General features: G+C 34.8%; 1 protein-coding gene across 4 annotated transcripts in view; it reads right to left on the bottom strand.

Annotated features, from left to right (window-relative positions):
* Nucleotides 1-20,145, bottom strand: part of LOC150098931 (cytoplasmic aconitate hydratase-like) — a 373,379-nt gene that overhangs the window by 132,460 nt on the left and 220,774 nt on the right. For all 4 annotated transcript variants that reach the window (XM_090405009.1, XM_090405006.1, XM_090405010.1 and 1 more), the window contains one exon: nucleotides 9,738-9,838. In XM_090405009.1, coding sequence (XP_090261135.1) covers nucleotides 9,738-9,838 — 101 coding nt within the window. The remainder of the gene's footprint in view (nucleotides 1-9,737; nucleotides 9,839-20,145) is intronic.

Raw genomic sequence — 20,145 nt, 5'->3', positions numbered from 1 at the left:
TCAAAAGTGTTTATCTCCATAGTATACAAAATAGCATCCTTGTAAAATGGGAGAATTATTTACCTTCTTCTAATATGTTAATGTCTTCTTCAATATTGCAGTTATTTGATATGATGACCATACCATCACAATGGTCTCCAGTTCATTGACCACTTGCAGCAAATTCTCATTAATATAATAATAAGTCCACAATGTTTTCTGGTTTGCCAAGTGAATAGTCTGCTCTCTAACCAACAGGCTATTGGTTTGAATCCCACCACGGGCATGGATATTTGTGTGTACCAAAGGCCATCACTGTTTGTAAGAGACAGGCATCTTTTTGTTGACTGGGTATAAAATCATACCACCATATCTTACTTGGTGAAAGCTTGAAATATGAAAAAGTTACATGTGGGTAATGGAGTCTGCCCCATTCCCCGGTCTTCTCTTCAGAAAGAGTTTAAAAATGCCGTCACCATACCCTACATCCGTGGTACATCCAAAAAAATAGCCAAGATTTTAAAAAAATACAACTTACACACAGCATTTAAGCCCCACCGCAAACTAGCTATCCTTATCCGCTCTACAAAAGATCAGCTCACTCCTCTCTCAGTGCCTGGAGTCTATAAAGTACCCTGTTCCTGTAAACTGGCATACTTTGGGCAGACAGGCAGATCAGCTACTCTCTGCTTCGAGGAACATAAGTCATACATCTGCAACCACGACTATGGTCAGTCAGGCCTGGCTGACCATGTCTTGTATACAACCCACAGGATCTCATGGAAAAAAACCACCATACTCCACAACAGCAAATTCAAAAAAGAGAGACTATTCTTAGAATCAGCAGCAACTCTCAGGAATCAACCAAATTTTAACAAATATGGTTGCATTAAGCTTCCTAAGATTTGGGAAATGTTTATCACCAGAGGTCCCACTTTACATTCCAGGCCACCTATAACCGCTCTTAGAGGGTGCTCCACCTAGATAGGACTTTAGTGTCACCCACGTGGTTGGGCTTAGTATTGTGTGTTATTTGTATATATGTTACATTAGTTTTTTTGTAATCCCTGAAGATGTCTCAGTGACTGAGACGAAATATAGGAAGTATTATAATTCTGTTTTAATCCTTTCTGAGTGCTGTATACAATCCATTAAGCCTCCAACATGATGTCCTCACAGCACTTAAGCCTCTACACATGGGTTACATGTGGGTCTCTAGAACAGGATTACCATAGGCAGACTAAGGATTATCTAACCCTTAATCTGTCTATAGTACTAATATTAATGTACACCATAAGTTTACATCCTTTAATGCATGGTACTGACATAAAAAAGTCCTTGGTCCATAATGCAGAACCTTCCGCCTAACCACATTCAAAAATGAGATTTATCATCATTTGTCTATAGAATCAGTCTTTTCTCAAATCAGCCTGCAGTTCTGTATCAATTATGTCTGATTGCTCTTCTCAATTTTACATCATCAACAAATAACTGGACATTATACTCCAGACTATACACAATATCATTAATATACAATTAAAGAGCAGTGACTCAACTCCAGAAAAGTGATATATCCATATCACGTCTATTTTACATATCCTTCTCTGAGTTTGCGTAATAACCTGCCATGGAATTCTGTTAAATGCAATAGAATCAGGGTATGTCTATTCTCCTCGTTCAATTCTACTATCAAAAGTAAGCAGATTTGTTATCAAAGACCTACCTTTAACAAAGCCACACTGCTTTTTATACAAGATTAAAATGTGATCTACTCAACCTCTGGAAGTGAGTCCTTATTAATCACTTCAATACCTTAATGACTTAGAATTGTTAAGAACTCAATCTTGTAACTGCGAACACCGTATTACACTTCCTCCCCCCCACTACTTTTACATCACCTATCTTCCACGTTTTCTCTCAACTCTTTCACACTGCTATCACTATCATGTACTCTAATACTTCTATCATACTGGCATGCCTTTTTGCATATCACTAACTGCCATTTAATTTTATTTGATGCTTTGGAATTTCATACCACTACTACAGAAATCTGAAACTTCTGTAGTAGTATAGCAGATTTAATTTAACTACATAAAGGTGCATAGCAGAAAACTTGCATCCTATTCAAATGAAAGTTGTACCTTTTGATCCCTTTCTAAGGCTCAGATGCAACTTCTGCTCATCTGCACTTCTCTCTCTAACCATACCACTATCACTGCATCCAAAGATAAAGCTGATCTGGTGGCATCACTCTCCTCATACATGACCTCCTACCATACCAGAATCTAAGCACCGTATGACTCCTGTGGTTTTTTGGCACAAAGAAATCAGAAGAAATCAGGGACCACCAATATCAATCAGTAAGCACTAGTATGGATTCTGTCATTCAAGGTCCATAATTGAACTCTTAGTTTGCATTTCTCACCATTGGATGCCATGGGAAGGTTTAGAGAAACATGCTGTTGCTCTTGATATTTCCAGAGCTTCTGAGTGCATCTAGCATTGAGGGCTGCTAAATAAATTACCATCCTTTGGTCTACCTGAAATCCTCTGTAACTGAGTAACCAGCTTTCTCTCTAGCTGTTGACTGCCTGTCATGGTGGATGGCTTGACTCCCTTTTGATACACTTCAGATACTGACTCCTAATCACTATTCATCCTATTCACCATTTTGCTGATAACAGTGCTCTATTTTCATCTTAAACCTTTACCACTGATTCCATACCATCCTTTAGTGGGGTGATGGCAATCTGGTCATCTTCAATGCCATCAGAATGCAGTCTTGCCTTTTCTCTCAGAAAAAGGATCTCGACAGCTCACCTTTCCTTACCCACAGTGATTCACAAATAATAAGACAGGATCAGATCGCTCTCTGCCTGAATAAACATTTACTCCATTCTCTCCTGGCACAAATGCTTCCCATCAAATCACTTCCTCAGCATCTAAAAAACTAGGCATTCGTTTCTGGTTGAGATGCTATTTTTCATCTACTCAGCTACTAATTATATACCAATTCCAAATCCATTTGGTTTTAAGAGTACTGCACATGTCTGGGGTTGTGCACCTAAAACTTCCCTAAAAATTCTTGTGCTGTCTATAGGAAAGCAATTTGGCTCATAGATGATAACTCATTAAAAGACTCACTTCAACTTCTAAAGACACAATATTTCAGCACTATGTCTGTTCTATAGGTATTTCCAGTCACTGCTCTACTAAACTGGCAATCATAATTCCTTCACTTTCTGTTGGGAATGTTAAAACAAGAGTAGCAGCTGAATAACAATTCCTCTTCAGTGCAACTGCAAATCTTCTCCTCTTATTCTATCTATATCTATCCTCTGGAACAGCCTTTCTCATGAAATATTCCCATTACACATGCCACTGATTTATTGTATGTGGGATCAATATAAAAGAAAAAAAAGTGATCCAGTGCCATATTACTGGGTGCACTAATTTAGCAAATACAGATAGATAGATATAAACCATCAACCAAATATGTATTTTTTTAATATTTTCAATATCATTAAGACAGTTTACAAATACTAGATTTACATGAAGATTTCACTAAAAAATTGAAATTGGAATGCCATATATATCAGCCATTTTGTAAAAATGTGACCATACAATGTAGAATGGAGACATGACATACTGTCAAGTAAGTTTGTAAAATCTCTTATGGTGAAATAAAGAAAAATTTTTTTTCACCTACATTGATTTTACACAGGTCATAAAATATATAAAATTAGAAGTGTATATAACCTGCTTTAATGTATGAAACTTCGTATTATATTGTGAAAATAGATAAATGTAGAACTACAAGTATATGTAACTAAAAGGATTAGACCGGATTATGCTAGTGAGCTGGAGGTGAACAATAATCTCTAAGGTCACTGAAATATAGGAGTTTTGTCGCCAAGACCTAAAGCAAACATAGGTGACATCAGGGAGCTTCCAGAAAATCCGGGAAGTTTGGATGGTAAGACAAGGGACGTCGAATGATATAAAAGGCCATGATTTGCAGGCGAAAGAGGCTTTTTTTTTTTTTTTTTTTTTTTAAATTTTCTGGAGTCTTGGGAGGTGAAGAGTAGGGAGTCCCTTGAGGAGTCGCCAGGGAGATCTTGGGAATTTCGCTGGTAGGTTAACTCCCAGTGCAAGGGGGAAGTCATGAGAGGCCATATTCAAAGGAACCTTCCGAGATGTTCTTTGACGAAAGTACTGATCTACGTGAATGCTGATATGCTGCAACCGGAGCAGTTCCTAACATCGCTGAAGAACTATATTATTTTTTCAAAGGAGAAACTTGCAAGACAACAACTGTCAAACAGTGCCAGATCACAGCCGTTTCGCAAGAATAAGGAAGGAGCCAGCAGAACTCACCCATACCCCTCGAAAACCCTAAGACTGCTCTATATTAATGTCCAAAATTGTTTGTGTAGATAATCGATGCTAGTCCTGTTTAATCAATTGTAGTACGTAGCAGAGAAGTTGGAGAGCTGAGTGATAGTCTGTATGTGCATAAATGAATGGCATAAGTTTGTACATTGCTTGTGTTAACTAACGCATAGAAAGTGTTACATATAATTTGCTTTAATTTGTATAAAATTGAATGCAAGGCTTTGCAGGCTAAGGACCTTTCATGTGATAAATAAGATGAGTGTGAGATTTCTTTCTTTAATGTCTCAAGTGATTAGTTTTACTTCATGAATTGTGATTCGAGCATGTGATATGCCCATTGCTGTTTGTAAAATTGTCTTAGTTAAAATAAACATGTTTAGTTTTATAAATGGCTTGCCTGATCTTTGTTAACTAATGCACTCTCTCACAAAAAAACTAATCGAACCTGTGTGACCAAGTTAAAGGCACCACGACTGTACAATTCAGAGTTGCTTGAGATGAATGATCAAAGGACTCTTATATGTGCTTAGTAGATAAATTCTCATATTTGTAAAGAATATAAAATTTACATAATCACTGATGGTGCAGTCGTTAACTAATATAAGAAGACTGCTAAACATCAGCATTAGCAATCTAAATTCGACACTAGCACGCATAAGGGTATACCTTACGATACTGAGGGGGAGGGGAGCAAGTTAAGAGGATTACAAGTGTACTAAGGTCGGTCAAGTATAAGTATCAGACGTGAGTTTTAAGATTAGAACTTTTTGGCAAAGATAGAGGTTACTGTCTCCAAAGGAAGTTAATATAAACTCAAGCAATTAATAATATCTACAATGGTGCAAGTCGACATCACAAAATAAATAAATTACAAAAATATTACAAGTTCCCACCTGATGAGCATTATGCACACATGCAACATGAATGTGTTAAAGCTGCCTGCAAGATAGTGGGGGGGGGGGGGGGTTCTTTAATTTAAATATCAGAATGTGCATGATTCCTAGTGAGTGGAAGGAGAGCAAGATAATTCTGCTTTACAAAGGTAGAGGTTGGTGCAGAAGTAATTAATTACAGACCAACCAGTTTCACATGTGGTCATCAGGGAAGCGGAAAGGCTAGTTAGGAATTGCATCTAAATGCAGGTTATACATCATAGTTTCGTTAAAAGGTAACTTTACTTTAGCAGTCTGCTCCCATTCTATTACAGTGCGACAGAAAAGTTGAATAAGAAGAATGGACTTACCACAATTCTTCTGGATTTTGGGAATCATCTACATACAGTGGTGTTAAACTCAAAGGTGAATGGATATGCAAAATAAACTTGTGATATGTATAGGAGAGTAGGTAATTAATAAATATTAATAAATAAAAATTGGTGCAAAGACTTGGCCTTTTTTTGACAAACAAGCTATTTATACACTTTGAATACTGTTCTGCAAGGACATGAACAGTTGACATGTCATATGTATGATTCAATTAAGTCATTTCTGGCAAAACTATCTTTGGCAAACCCAGTTGGCAAAGAATAATTTAGCCCATTTTCCTACACTTAAATCGATTTCTCGAAATAATAATGATGCTGAAAAGTACATTCCTCAAATTGAGATTGAAAATTGAATTTGAAAAAAGATTTTCTGATTTCAACCAGTTTGAAAATGAATTATTATTATTCAGTTCACCTTTTTTAATTAATATTGAAAATGTTGATGAAGAATTACAAATGGAAGTAACTGAACTCCAGTGCAATACTGAACTAAAAAATGAATATAACGTGCATACCAAATTTTACTAAATAACTGGGCAGTAAATATCCCAAATATAAAATTTATCGTGCAAAAATGTTGTCAATCTTTGGAAGCACCTATGTATGTGAGCAATTATTTTCAATTATGAATATAACTGAAATTGAAAAAATTCCGCCTACAGATAAACTCAAGGATCTCGCCTATAAATGCAATACTTCATATTGCAACATGAAATGAAAAAAAAAGCAGATATTGACATGTGAGTACAGAGGAAAAGATGTCAGGTTTCAGGATAAAAATCTTTATTTTTGTAAGTCAAAATTATGTATATAAATAATTTTCTTCAAGTATGAATAAACTGCAATTGAACTTATATTTTCTAAACTTGTTATATTTTTAAAATTTAAAAATAAAAACGGTTATAAATTTAAAATTTAATTTTAGTTTATATTTTGGTTCACAGAATAATATTGAATACGACCAGCATCCGATATACATCTAATTGACTGACCCTTTGCTGAGTTTGAGACCCCTGCTTTAGCACGATCTATGTGGTGAGTATATCCTATATCAGTGGTGTTCAACCTTTTTTACTATGCGAGCTACTTTTCTATAAAAAGTTATTCGGCAATCTACTCTCTTATATAGATCATGTTCCCCCAACCTGATATCTGATTACGCACAAATAAACAACTAAAAAAAAATACACTAAAAACTTTATTTGTGTATTTAAAAATTTATTTTTAAATACACAAATTATTTTAATATAACAAAAAAAAACAAATATATTGGAATAAAATATTTATTTCTCTATTTTGGAAAACCAAAGTTAGAAAAAACAACAGATTGATTACAAGCTCACAAGTCACAGGAAATGCTTTTTGATTTAAAAAAAAAAAAAAAAAAAGTTAATGTGAAATTTGGCATTGTTTGGACCTCACAATATTTTCATAGTCAAGTTGATATGAAGAAATGGCCAATCGCAGACAATCATCCAAATGATCATTTGTAATTTGGTTTCTTAATTGATTCTTTATGACAGTCATATTTGAAAAAGCGGATTCTGACAAGTGTGTCGATCCGAAACACGACAGAATTTTTCGCGCAATATCAGTTAACATTGGGAATTTTTCATGTGCATACTTCCAAATGACTTCATTGTTTATTGATTTTAAATGTAAACCATTCTGAATGTTTATTATCTCAAGTTCTACTTCAGCTTGGTTTATATCAAACAGCCCACTAATTTTATTTGAAATTTCTATGATGTTAAAGTTTTCTTGAAATGGATTATTGATAAAAGATACAATCATTTCAGTTTTATTAAAATCTTTAAATCTTGAATTTATTTCTTCCTCAACTAATTCTATTTCACAAATAAATTCTTTTAAATCATAGTGAAGCATTTCTTGATTTTGTTCAAAAAATTTTAATAAATATGGGAGATGTCTAAATTCGCGGTCATTTATATTTTTCTTTATTAAAAGTAAGTATTGTTGGAAAGTTTTTATTGAACTTAACATGTCAATTAAATTTTTATCTCTACCTTGTAACTCTAAATTTAAATTGCTTAATTTCATACAGAAATCTACTAAAAATGATAAGTGTAACAACCATCTTTTATCACTCAATTGTGGATAAATATCTCCTTTTTCATCAAGAAAAATTTTTATATTGTTAATTAATACAAGAAATCTTTCTAAAAATTGACTTCTGCTGAGCCAGCGAACATTATTATACAACAGAAGTTCTTTATCACCATCTGCCTGTAATTTAAATAATCGCCATTGCAGGGCTTTTCCTCGAACAGAATTTACATCCAAAACATCTTTTATGTTTAATCTTTTACTACACGGTACTTTTCGGTGAATAATACAGTGGTACATTAAAAAATCTTTTACATAATGAAATGAAGCCTGATTTATTACCTATCACTGCAGGAGCACCATCAGTAGTAATAGTCCTAGTCCTTCTCAATAATGGTATAATTTTCAAAAGTTCTTTACTTGAATAATCTTGAAATACCATGCGAATAAATACCATTAACTGAGCAATATCAGTGAAGTCGTTTGATTCATCAAATTGTAATAAAAACGCAACACACTGGTGAATATCTGACATTAACCTGGCCTGGAAACTTTTTCCAGCAATTGGAACTCTTCCTTTTGACAATTTGAAACCATATCTGCAGCATAGAAGTAGTCTCTCTTTCTAGCGATGTCTTGAACCAAGAGGCTCCTTTCTGGAAGCGGGAAACTCCTCTCTCAAGCAACGTGGATCTGGGCAGTCTCTATGATGGCGACTCTGGTTCAGGTGGTCTCCTCTCTGACAGCAATTCTGGAACCAGGACCTCTTCTGCTTGCTTCAGTCCCTTTTTATTAGGCCTCCTCTGAGACTTCACATGAAGTTTGGCAACCCTCAAAGAATTAGTATGAGTCTTTCATCTTAAGTTTCAAGTTCGGCATGCCTTTTGTTCTCCTCCGCTTTCTTTTGATTGTGAGTTGCCATCGGAAAGTTGTTTGAACTCTTTCTGACCGATTTTGGAGATGTTTAGACTTAGAGCCTGCAAGCTTTCTCATACATACAAGTTTCAATAACAATCTCTCTAATGTCGCCATTTACAGCTTTGGCGACAAAATCATTGCCTTTGTTTTTAACACTCTAACATATTCTTATTAAAGCAGTATATACAGTTAGCTTCAAAAGAGTTATTTACAAAAACATCTAATACAAACTATACCGAGACAAACAAAGTTTATATTTTTACAATATTCACATGAGACTTAACCTAAGTAAAAAATCGATGTAATATGCTTTGGAATATTTAATATCTAAGCTACAATCAAGTTTTTACAATTTGCTTATAATCGTATTCACTCGGCTCGCTGTTTGACTTCACAGATGCAAATTAATTCATTTACCCGGACTTATAAGAAAATTACTGATTTGACAATTTTAACGAAAAATAAATAAACAATAGCAATACACTTAAAGCGAATTAAAAATAATACAAAATAATGATAAATAAAATATTATGTTTTCCGTTTTAATTAAATTTGTAAGTAAGGAGGAATACACAAGAGATCGACCAAAAATCGCTCTGCGATTGAAGGGGTTGAACACCCCTGTCCTATATGATGATAACTGCATGTAATCCCTCAGGTTTATATATATTGCAAATAAAAAATTTCCAGATTTTCAAGAGTAAATGATCCTCATATTCTAGACAGAATTAGCAACCACATCTTGCCAACAATAGACTCATTATTCTTCCAAATACGCTATGGATGAATAATATAACTTACACCATAAAACAGTGAGTGACAGTCACAGAAATGTCCATACCATTTGCCTCCATATTTGTAAGAGGTTCAACTGTATATCTATTTTTGAATATTGTAAATCTATTGCATTTCAAATTAATATCACCATTTATCCATATATGAATATGGAAATATATACAGAAGCAGTTACATAACAAAAACTCATGGAGATAAAGTCCATTAGATGAAAGTGATGGTTCATGTGCCTCAAATAATAATAATAATAATAATATAATTTAAATCAAAATCACTATTTAAGATGAGTTGTAAAATATGCACAATATTTAGCATTTACTTCAGAAAATACAGGATCTTCTAGAGGATTATTATAATTTCTGAACATCTTAACAGCTTTAAGATAAGCTTCTACATATTCCACAGCCTTTTCACTCCTCCCTATAAAAAAATAAATAAATAATAAATAAAATAAATTCCAATTTAATTTGCATTTTATGCAGATTAACATATTAATTCATCTATATAAAATGTTGATACACTACAAAGATTCCCCACCCATCCAACAACAGTGTTATCGTGACTAGTAATGATGCACATATCAATATCACATTTTTTAGCCAATATTCATAACCAATACGCCTTAATGTCATGATATCACATGACATACAGTAATATTTACGACCGTTATAAAATAAGATGCAGTTATTAAAATCTATTATTAGTTAAGTATAATAAATTTATGCAACCCTCAATCCTTGGCAGCCTAAAGATCATATTTATCTCAGTATCATTATTAAGAAAGTAATGAAACTATACATATATACACACTTGTGAGCAGTTGAATTAGAGATACCTGCCTAGTAGCAGGTAGCACCCCTTTCGCCTTGATGACGGCGGCAATGCGGCATGGCATGGACTCCACAAGGCACTGGAAGCGTTGGGGGGAGCCAAACTGATCCACCACCGCTGCACAGCCTCCACAATGCACGGAGATTGGTCGGAGCAGGGTCCAGGGTACGTATATCTCTCTCGACAGCATTCCAGATGTGTTCAATAGGATTGAGGTCAGGGGACTTTGGGGGCCAGCCAAGTATCCTTATGTCCGTGGAGTGTTCATCCACCCACTTGGCCACAATTTGGGAGTGGTGGGCCAGTGCATTGTCTTGCTGTAGGTACAGGTCGCCTGCAAGGTGCTAGGCACAGAAATGGGGGCACATGATCTGACAGCAGGTCCCTGTATCGGTCGCTGGTGAGGGACAATGGTAGATGTACCAGGGGACCCATTTCATCCCACGTAAACAGTCCCCATACAAGGATACCACCAGACTGAACTGTACCCTGCTGGCATGAGGGATTCATTGTTTCATGTGCTTGGCGACACACTCGTACCCTGCCATCGGCGTGTACCAACATGTACCTCGACTCATCAGTCCAGGCAACCTTTTTCCATGTGTCGGGGGTCCAATGGCGGTGTTTCTGCACCCATGCTAATCGTTGTGCCTTGTGACATGCGGTGAACAGAGGTACCCTAGTCAGGCAATGGCTTCTGTACACCATAGTGAGGAGATGGTCCTGGATGATGTGGCTGCTCACATGTCCTTGTTGTCCAGCACTGAATTGGCGCGTGATCTGCGGCACTGTGGCCCATCTATCCGACAGTGTCTCCTGTCATCGACACAATGTACACCACAGCAGTTTTCCCTGGCAGCTGTGGTTTTACCTGATTCCATGTACTCACAGTACACTCTTGATACAATGGCCCGTGAAAAGCCCAGTACATGCATGACCACGGAGATGGAGTACCCAATACGTCTGGCTCTGATTATCTGGCAGCGATCGAATTCGCTGAGATCTAGAGTCTTACCCATTCTGTGCTTGACTATTACTCAGACGGTCAGTACAAGGTCTGACGACATCCCCGTCATGCGCCTCTATTCCATTCGTCGGAGCGACCACAGCACCATTTCAGCAACATGGTAGGTATCTCTAATTCAACTGCTCATGAGTGTATTAGTAATGAATGGCTTTTTGGTGATGTATTTATTATACATTATTTTTGTTTCGTCTTTGTTTATCTTTAATCCTTTCTTTTTACTTTCTGCATTCAGTTCATTGATCATTTGTTGATGTTCTCTTGTAGAGTTTCCTAAAAGAGCAATATCATCAGCAAATCACAGGTGATTTCATTCTTTCCCATTTACCATAATTCTGCTAATTATCCAATCCAGATTTTTAAAAATTTCTTCTAGAGCTGCTGTAAATAATTTAGGTGAAATAGCATCTCCCTGTCTAACTTCCTTCTTTATAGGAAATTTCATATCTGTTCCTGATTTTACACACACACACACACACACACACACACACACACACACACACACACACACACACACACACAGTAAAACCCCCTTTTTTACACTTTCCAGGGGACTGATGGAAAAAAGTGTAAATAGCAGGAAATGTAAAAAACATTAAAAAAAGGCTAAAATATGACTTACTGCTAGTATGTGACTCTACATACTAGATGACAAAATTTAATAAGTGAAAATAAATAAATTTACAATTACTTACATTTATCTATTTTAAAAAAATCTTTAATTGTTGATTGTTTTTGCTTTTTCTGCACTCTTATAAGTTCCACCTGCCTCTCCAAAGTGTATAAGGCATTAAATGTTCCACTGTCTTCTGATGCACTTGCATCAGTTTCCTCCTCAAAACAGAGATAGCTTCTTTTGATTCTTGATCACAGTCTTCTTCAACCATTTCTTCCTATCCTTTCCAACCAAGGTGGTTGGAAAGGATGTCTTCTACACTTGGTAGAAGACATCAATGGTAATGTGATCACATCAACATAGCCTTGAAATGAGGAAGACTCATCCATCACATACCAGTTGTTGGGCTCTGACATATATTCTTCTTCCTCCTGTAGTTTCCTCCTCTTCCACAAACTCTCCTGCCTTCTGGAAACATATGATTTCAGGAGTAACATGCAACCATGCTTTGGCCACATAATACATGGCATCAAGGATTGATATTGTCATTTGTTTTGGGTCCATAACATTATCATGCATAAACACAGCTTTTTCAACAAGCATTTTTCTATATTTCCATTTAAATGCATGGATGATGCCCAGATCTAATGGCTGAAGCTCACTTGTACAATTAGGGGGAAAGAACACTAATGTTTCTGAGCTGCAGTTCTTCAGGATGTACAGGAGGACATTTGTCTAGCAGTAGTAGTATTTTGAAGTGATTTGTCACCATTTTAGCATAGTGGATGTGAAGATGCTGCTGGTCATCCATGCTGTGCTGTTGGCATCATACTTAGTAGACAGATTTTTCACGTTCTTAAAACACCTTGGTTTTTAAATTTACCAATTACCAGTGGAGGTAATTTTTCTGATCCATCAGCATTGACTATGAGCAAAACAGTTACCCTCTGCTTGTTGAGTTTTCCATCGTGACACTTCTCTCCTTTAAAATACAATGTCATAAAAGAGCTGTTTGGTCAACACTAAAATATTTTTCAGTTCGTAGTCTCGTAGAAACAAACATTTTGTTAATTTCACACGTGTTCCGGCATACCAATCTACACATAGCAGAATTGCAATCTTTTCTTCTACCAAAATACATTTTCTGTCTTTTTTCTCCACGTTACTAACATGGATCATCCACCACTGCAACTTGAAAGCAACTATCACATGCTAAATTACGTAGCAGAAATTCTGCAATATACCACGTGCTTCTGAATTACAACTACGAACACAACACTGCAAGCTAGTGAAGCGATATTTCATGAACTGTGGTTTATTCACTGATATCTAATATTCACAAGTAACAACTGTTACTTGATAGAAATGTGAATGTGATTTCACAATTTGTGTACAATCCTTGTTCATGATTTCAATACAGCACTGTGAATGTGAAATCACATCACAACACGTTATGGGTGCCACGAGCTACTGACAGTTTAAAATTACTGATATGACAACTGCACGGTATCACTCATCACTGCTGCAAGCGTGCAAGTCACCATGTTGGCGGAAACGAAACCACAGCCGAAAGCAACGCCATCTGGGAACAGACATGCACAGATTTCTGCAGAAATCGATTTGAATGAGAGGAAATAGATTCGAAAATCAGCATTGCCACCAGAGAAAAAACCACAAATCACAGGAAATAACGTCCACATCAAGTTGTTAATGGTGGGAAAACAATATATCGTAAGAATAGGCCTTAAGACAGGACCAACGGAAAATGATGTAAATAGCAGGAAAACATAAATTGTGGGAACGTAAAAATGGGGTTTTACTGTGTGTGTGTGTGTGTGTGTGTGTGTGTATTTATTTATTATATACCCATGTATATCAATGTAATGTTTTCAATTCTTTAATTTTTAGGGCTTCTAAAATAGATAATGATGAGATTGAATCAAATATCTTTTCAAAATCAATAAATGCCAGGCCTAAGGATTTTTGGTATTCATTTGTCTTTTCAATTATTTGTCTTATTACATATATATGATGAATAGTGTGGTAATTTTTTTTCGGAATCCTGTTTGTTCTGGAGGTTGGCAAAAATCTAGTGTATTTTGTATTCTGTTGCTAATAATTTTTGTAAAAATTTTGTATATATTTCTGAAAGAAGACCGATAGGCAGTAAATTTTAATATCTTCCCTGGCTCTCTTTTTAAAAACGACAAAGATAGCATTATTCTAACTCTTTGGTATTCTCTTCTGTCTTAGGCATGATGTATAAATTTTACTTAACATGGTCATGATTGGTACACCACTTGCTTTCAGAACTTTTATTGATAACTCATCTTCACTGAGGTGCCTTTCCATTACTACCCATTGCATATTGAACTATTTCTTTTCAAACATCAGGGAATATTAATTCCTCTTCCATTTGAGATAATACATTTTTGTTTTCATATTGGTTTAAGTCTTGGGAATCATCATATAATTTGGCATAGGATTCTACTCTTCTTATGAATTGTTCTTCAATTAGTGCTCCAATTTCATCTTTAAGGGTTATTAATTATTCTGTTTCTATGGCAAACTCTCTGCTCATTCCTTTTAGAACCATAAGAGAAGATCTATTGTAACTCTGATTTTCCTTGTTCTGAAGTTTCTAATATCTTGTGTCATCCTTTTCCTTATTGTTTTACATAGCTCTGATTTCTTTATTCTACTCATCATGTCTAGATCTCTTTTCATTTCTCTTCTCTTTCTGAGAAGATTCAGGGTTACTTCAGACAATTTTCTTTAATTCTTGTTTTGGTTAATTCCACCAATCTCTTTGGAATTTTTTGTATGGTCTCCGTTATTATTTGATAGTTTTAATCCAGGTCTGCATGCATATCAGTATTATAAAACTCTTTTTTTTTCTCTCTCTCTCTCTCTCTCTGGAAGAGCTCTTTGTTTTATTATTTAAAACAATTTAATTTAATTTAATTTAATTTTAATTTGAAAATTAATAGAGAGTCTTTTGCTTTTAATCAGTTTGTCTTTCCCACCCTTTTGTTAACAAATTTTGATCTCAACTAATCTGAGGTCACTATATGTATAGAAACTAGTTATTACCTCTATCTTGGACAATATATTTTCTGTTGATTAAAATATAATCTATTTCATTAAACACATCCCCATTTGGACTTTGTCATGTCCATTTCCAATTCTTCCTTTTTGGTATTCTTTATGTAAAGACCTCAGCTTTCAGAAAATTCTATCAATTTTCCCCCAATTTATTCCTCTGGCACAGTTCATATTTTCCAATTGCTTTTAGATGTGCATCTCTTACACCTACTTTACCACTGAAGTCTTCTATCAATATTGTAAAGAATGTATCATTTCTATTCACTTGTTGGTGTAGTGTTTCATAAAATGTATCTATTTCTTCCTCTGTGTGGTCTGAGGTTGGTGCATAAAGTTGTATAATTCTTAATTTATAAAATCTATATATTTTAAGGTAGAATTTTGCAATTCTGTTTGTGATACATTTTATTTCTTGTATTTGATATTTTATGGAGCAGTTAATTAGGAAGTCAATTCCTTCCTGGAATCATGGATTTTCACATATCTCTGAGTTTTATTCAATCCCATGATGTCCCATTTTATTTTTTCTGCTTCCAATACTAATTCTAATCTTGTTTTTTCTAATTATGTCCTACAGTTGTAGGTATACAGACACAATTTTCTGTTATTAGTTCTATCAGATTTTATGTTGAGTGGAGTTATCTAACTTTCGCTCGCAGATGAAAGCTAGATAACTGGGAAAAGACACCATCACATAACCTTTAAGCAATCTGAAGAAATGACTGGGGCTTCTGAACTTATGTCCAATCCTTGTTGTCAACACAGCACATCCTGTAACACATATCCACTGCCTACTGAATGAACATGGCAAATGGGACTTAGTCGACCAAATTGTATTCTGTATTTGCTTAAACCAGAACAAACATTAAGAAATGAAATTTTCTGACAGCTGGGGGCAATGCCTGATCAAACAAGCATCTCCCAAAAACGTTTTTTCCATCTCCCGGAAAAAACTTTTTTGTCAAGTAATCATGGAGAACGTGTAAAGCTCAACAACTAGAACAAACAAACATCAGAGAAAGTGAAAACAGGCACCAACAGATCAAAGATCTCATGATCAGACATCGAGAGATCAATACATGCTAAACACGGTAAATAACTATAATGAAAATAGCAAAAATATTTCATACTGAAATCAACAATACAGCAGTATGTGGAACAAACAAGCAATTCACAAAGCTGGAATATAAGATAAATACAATAACAGTTTAACCAATGAAACAGTTGCCATGTGCTAGAAGGATCATATTAAAAATATCTATATATTTCTGATATTTAAATAGGATAAGACTCTCCCAAACTTTCAGGAGAGGAAGGCAATAATTTTAATTCAACTTACACTGTTGTTTAAAATGGCTTTACAACTTTTTTTGAAGAGACATTCATATTTATAACTGCTTCTATGGATAAGGCAAGTCTCGTTCCAAAGGATACTGTGTTTTGTATCATTACCGCACGAAGGAAGACTTTGTTTCGAATCTAGTTGTTGGCTAGAGGAAATTTTTCTAAGCCTTTTTTCGATCGGTTCCTGAGTTAGTCAATCTCTGGCACGGGCAAGCAGGTTTTTCTCCAGGAAACTCGGGTTTTTCATCCTGTAAACTCAAGAAAATCGACCGTAGAACCCACATTATTTCAGATATTAAATATATTGTGTTAGGGACCATGAGATGACGCCACTTGTTGAGCCGTCTCTCTTCACTGCGTGCTGCTTAATTAGTAATAGCTTTGGGCCAGCTATCTCTGGTTGGCTGCCAGTGGAGATTGAACTGCCCATTTTGTCTACTCCCTATATTTGAATAAAAAGGTGTAAGCTGATTTTTTTTTTTTCTGACTATATTGTTCAAGACCATACCTTTGAGAATTAAGACATTAAATGTAGTAATGATGTTTACTAATTCATTCTTTATTTTATTTTCTTCCCACAGAATGGCCTATCTTTCCAAAGTATGTTAGATTAAATTCACAAGGAATCTGGTAAACACTAGCCAGAGAGGGATATGATAATAATTTGAGACAGATGTGAAATAACAATTTGCCAAAGGTGGGGAACTTCCCATCGGAATTGAAAATTTAATGACTTTATCTATTACCAGTAATTCAGTAAAATTTTTCATACATACCGTATCAGTAATTTGTTATATTTTCAAAAAAGTCACACTGAAAGATGTAACTAATAAACAAAAATTTCTTTAACATAAAAAAAATTATTCTAAAGAAAAAATATATTAATATCATTATTATTATATGACACCAAGGAGTCATCATGGGAGGTCACTCTGCTCTACTCCACTACTAATTTATAAAGAAATAAAACTTTATTTCAAAATATAAATAGAAACTTTCAAAACCTAAACAGACAACTCAAACTGTTTTTTCTTTTAATTTAGTGTTTCAACAGTGATAATTTCAGTTGAAAGTGCTGTATCATCATCTTTTTCTTTCCCTATCTTCAATAAGTTAATTTTATGATGGCTTTTAAGATGGTTATATAAGCCAATAGTACTTCCATCATCTGTTTTTTTTTTTTTTTTTTTTTGGAATTGTTTACACACCTGCATCTCCCACTTCAGTATATTCAACAAGTCTCCATCTTCAGCTTCATTAAAATAACACCACAGTGAACTTTTATCATGACTACAAAGAAATTCCCTTTTCAATACTTCTTTTTCCCAAACATCAAGTCATGTGAAATACTCTAATTCTAACCTTTGACTTTTCACTATTTGACACAATATGTAAACAACTGACACTGCTCTCTCAATAATAAAAAAGCAACTGTGTATACCTTAGTAATGGAATGAAAATTACCCTGTATAGTGGAAAACATCTCTCTCACTGTATTCACTCTGATTACAAAGGCACAGAAAATTTGTATGCAACAAACCAAATGGACTTCAGTTTCTTCAGCATTTTAGACTTTCGAGATTCATGTCAGTAAGGTACAAGTTGTGTATTCTTCATGAGCTATTTCGAGAAAAATATCTGCAGTCCCCCCTTCTGAAACTCACATAAATGCCACTTTCTCTCCCCACCAATGAACAATAACTTAATAAATAACCAGATTCTAACTAGCAGATGTCTATAGGAAGTTATTTTACATAGACAAAAAACAAAGCAAAAAAGCAGAAATGCACCTATTGGAATAGAGCTACCTGGAATGTGAGAAGCATCCATCACAAAATCATACAACTGGACCAAGCATTAGAAGAAAGAAATGTAAAAATAGTAGTAATTACAGAATCAGAAAAAAAAAAAAGCAAAGGGGAACAGACAAAACTGAAAATTTCATCTATATGTACAGTGGGGTAAAACCAGAAGAGAGCTAAATCTGGTATAATGATCTTTTTACATAAATCTCTCAGAAACAATATAATCCATTACAACTTTTGGAGTGACAGAATAATAGAAATGAGAATTAAAATAGACAGAGATTATATGACAGTAAGTGGAACTTACGCACCTGAAGAAGAAAAAGAGGAGGACTCAGAAAATCTTTACACACAACTGCAGAACATTTTAAATAAGATCAATCCTAAGGATCACATCTTGGTAATAGGCAATCTTAATGCAAGAATTGGCAATAAACCATATAAACCAATATATGGTTTATTGAAGAACTATAGGAACTTAACCGTAATAGGAATGAAAATAGATTAAGAGATTTTACTATAGGCAATAACCTTAAAATAATGAACACCTTCTTCAAACATAAAGACATCTACAGCAGTGGCGCACCCAGAGGGGAGGGGGGGCAATGGGGCCTGGGCACCCCCCAAAGAAAAGGAAAAAACACTAGAAAATTTTCCAAAAATCATTTATTTATGTTGTGTCGTATCTTCTATTTCTATGCTACTTATGAATTAGCAATCACTGCAGATGCTCAGTCATAGGTTGTATGCGATGCGTAGGGTGTATTCACAAATCGTTTACTCAACTCCCCCCCCCCAAGGTTAATCCTGAGTGCCCGGCCCCCTCCAAGATTAAATCCTGAGTGTGCCACTGATCTACAGACACACCTGGAAAGCAAGAGACACAAGAAGCATTATTGATCACATAATCAGCAATATCAAAATGTCAGAAATGATAATAGATACAAGAGTATACCGAGAATGTGAAACAGAATCAGATCATTACCTCTTAATTGGAAAAATAAAATGGGAACCAAGATGGAAAACAATAAAAAGGTATAAGGAAAATAGAAATTTTGAATCCTTCAAAGTTAGACCTCTAGACGACAATAGCATTAAAGACCTGTACCAAAAAAGAATAAAGAACTGCATGATAACTATAAAAGAAAATCAGAACATAGAAGAAGAATGTTCCCTAAAAATCATAATGACAAAAGCTGCAAAAGAAAGTTTAGGAACAAAGAAAAGGTGGAAAAGAAAAAGAGGCCTTAGAGACTGGGATGATGAAATTAAATGAAATATTGAAGAAAAGAAAAAAGCATATAAAAACTTGCTCAACCTGAAGACAATAGAATCAAAAATCAAATACAGCAGAAAAAGAGCAATAGCAAAAGAAGCATGCAGGAGAATAAACAGAAACAGATGGGACAATTTTGTAACAAATTAGAGAGAGACTGTACGATCAAAAGACCTAATGCATATAAAATCCTCAAAGATCTAATCAATGAAACTAGAGAAAAAGCAGATATTAATACCATTAAAATGGGAACATGGCAAAATTACTACCAAGATCTATGGTATGATGAAAACATTCAAAACAGAAAATCACCCTTTGTAAACAACTCAGAAAACTTGGAAAACATCACTCTAGAAGAATTAAGAGAAGCATTAACTCAAAGCAAACAGGAAAAGCTCCAGGAGAAGACAATATAAACTTGGAACTTATTAAATATGCAGGACTTGAATTCTCGCTCAGGTTACTAAACTTTTATAATATGATTTGGAAAGAAAGAAAATGCCCACAAGATTGCACGAAAGCAATAGTTATCTCCATCTACAAAAAGGGACACAAATCTGATTGTAACAATTATCATGGTATCAGCTTACTTAGTACATGTTATGAAGTATATGCAAAAATCTTAGCATATAAACTTAAACATATAGTCATGACTTATTTTTCATGGTATTAACAACACCACACACACTTTTATAACAAAGATGTTTTATTAACGCTTATATTTCG

Source organism: Typopeltis vanoorti, chromosome 15 (genome assembly GCF_054136105.1).
Source record: "Typopeltis vanoorti isolate ZY-2024b chromosome 15, IOZ_Tvanoo_1.0, whole genome shotgun sequence".
Lineage (NCBI taxonomy): Eukaryota > Metazoa > Arthropoda > Arachnida > Uropygi > Thelyphonidae > Typopeltis > Typopeltis vanoorti.
The sequence above is the reverse complement of the archived record's forward strand: the minus strand, read 5'-3'. Positions and strand labels throughout refer to the sequence as shown.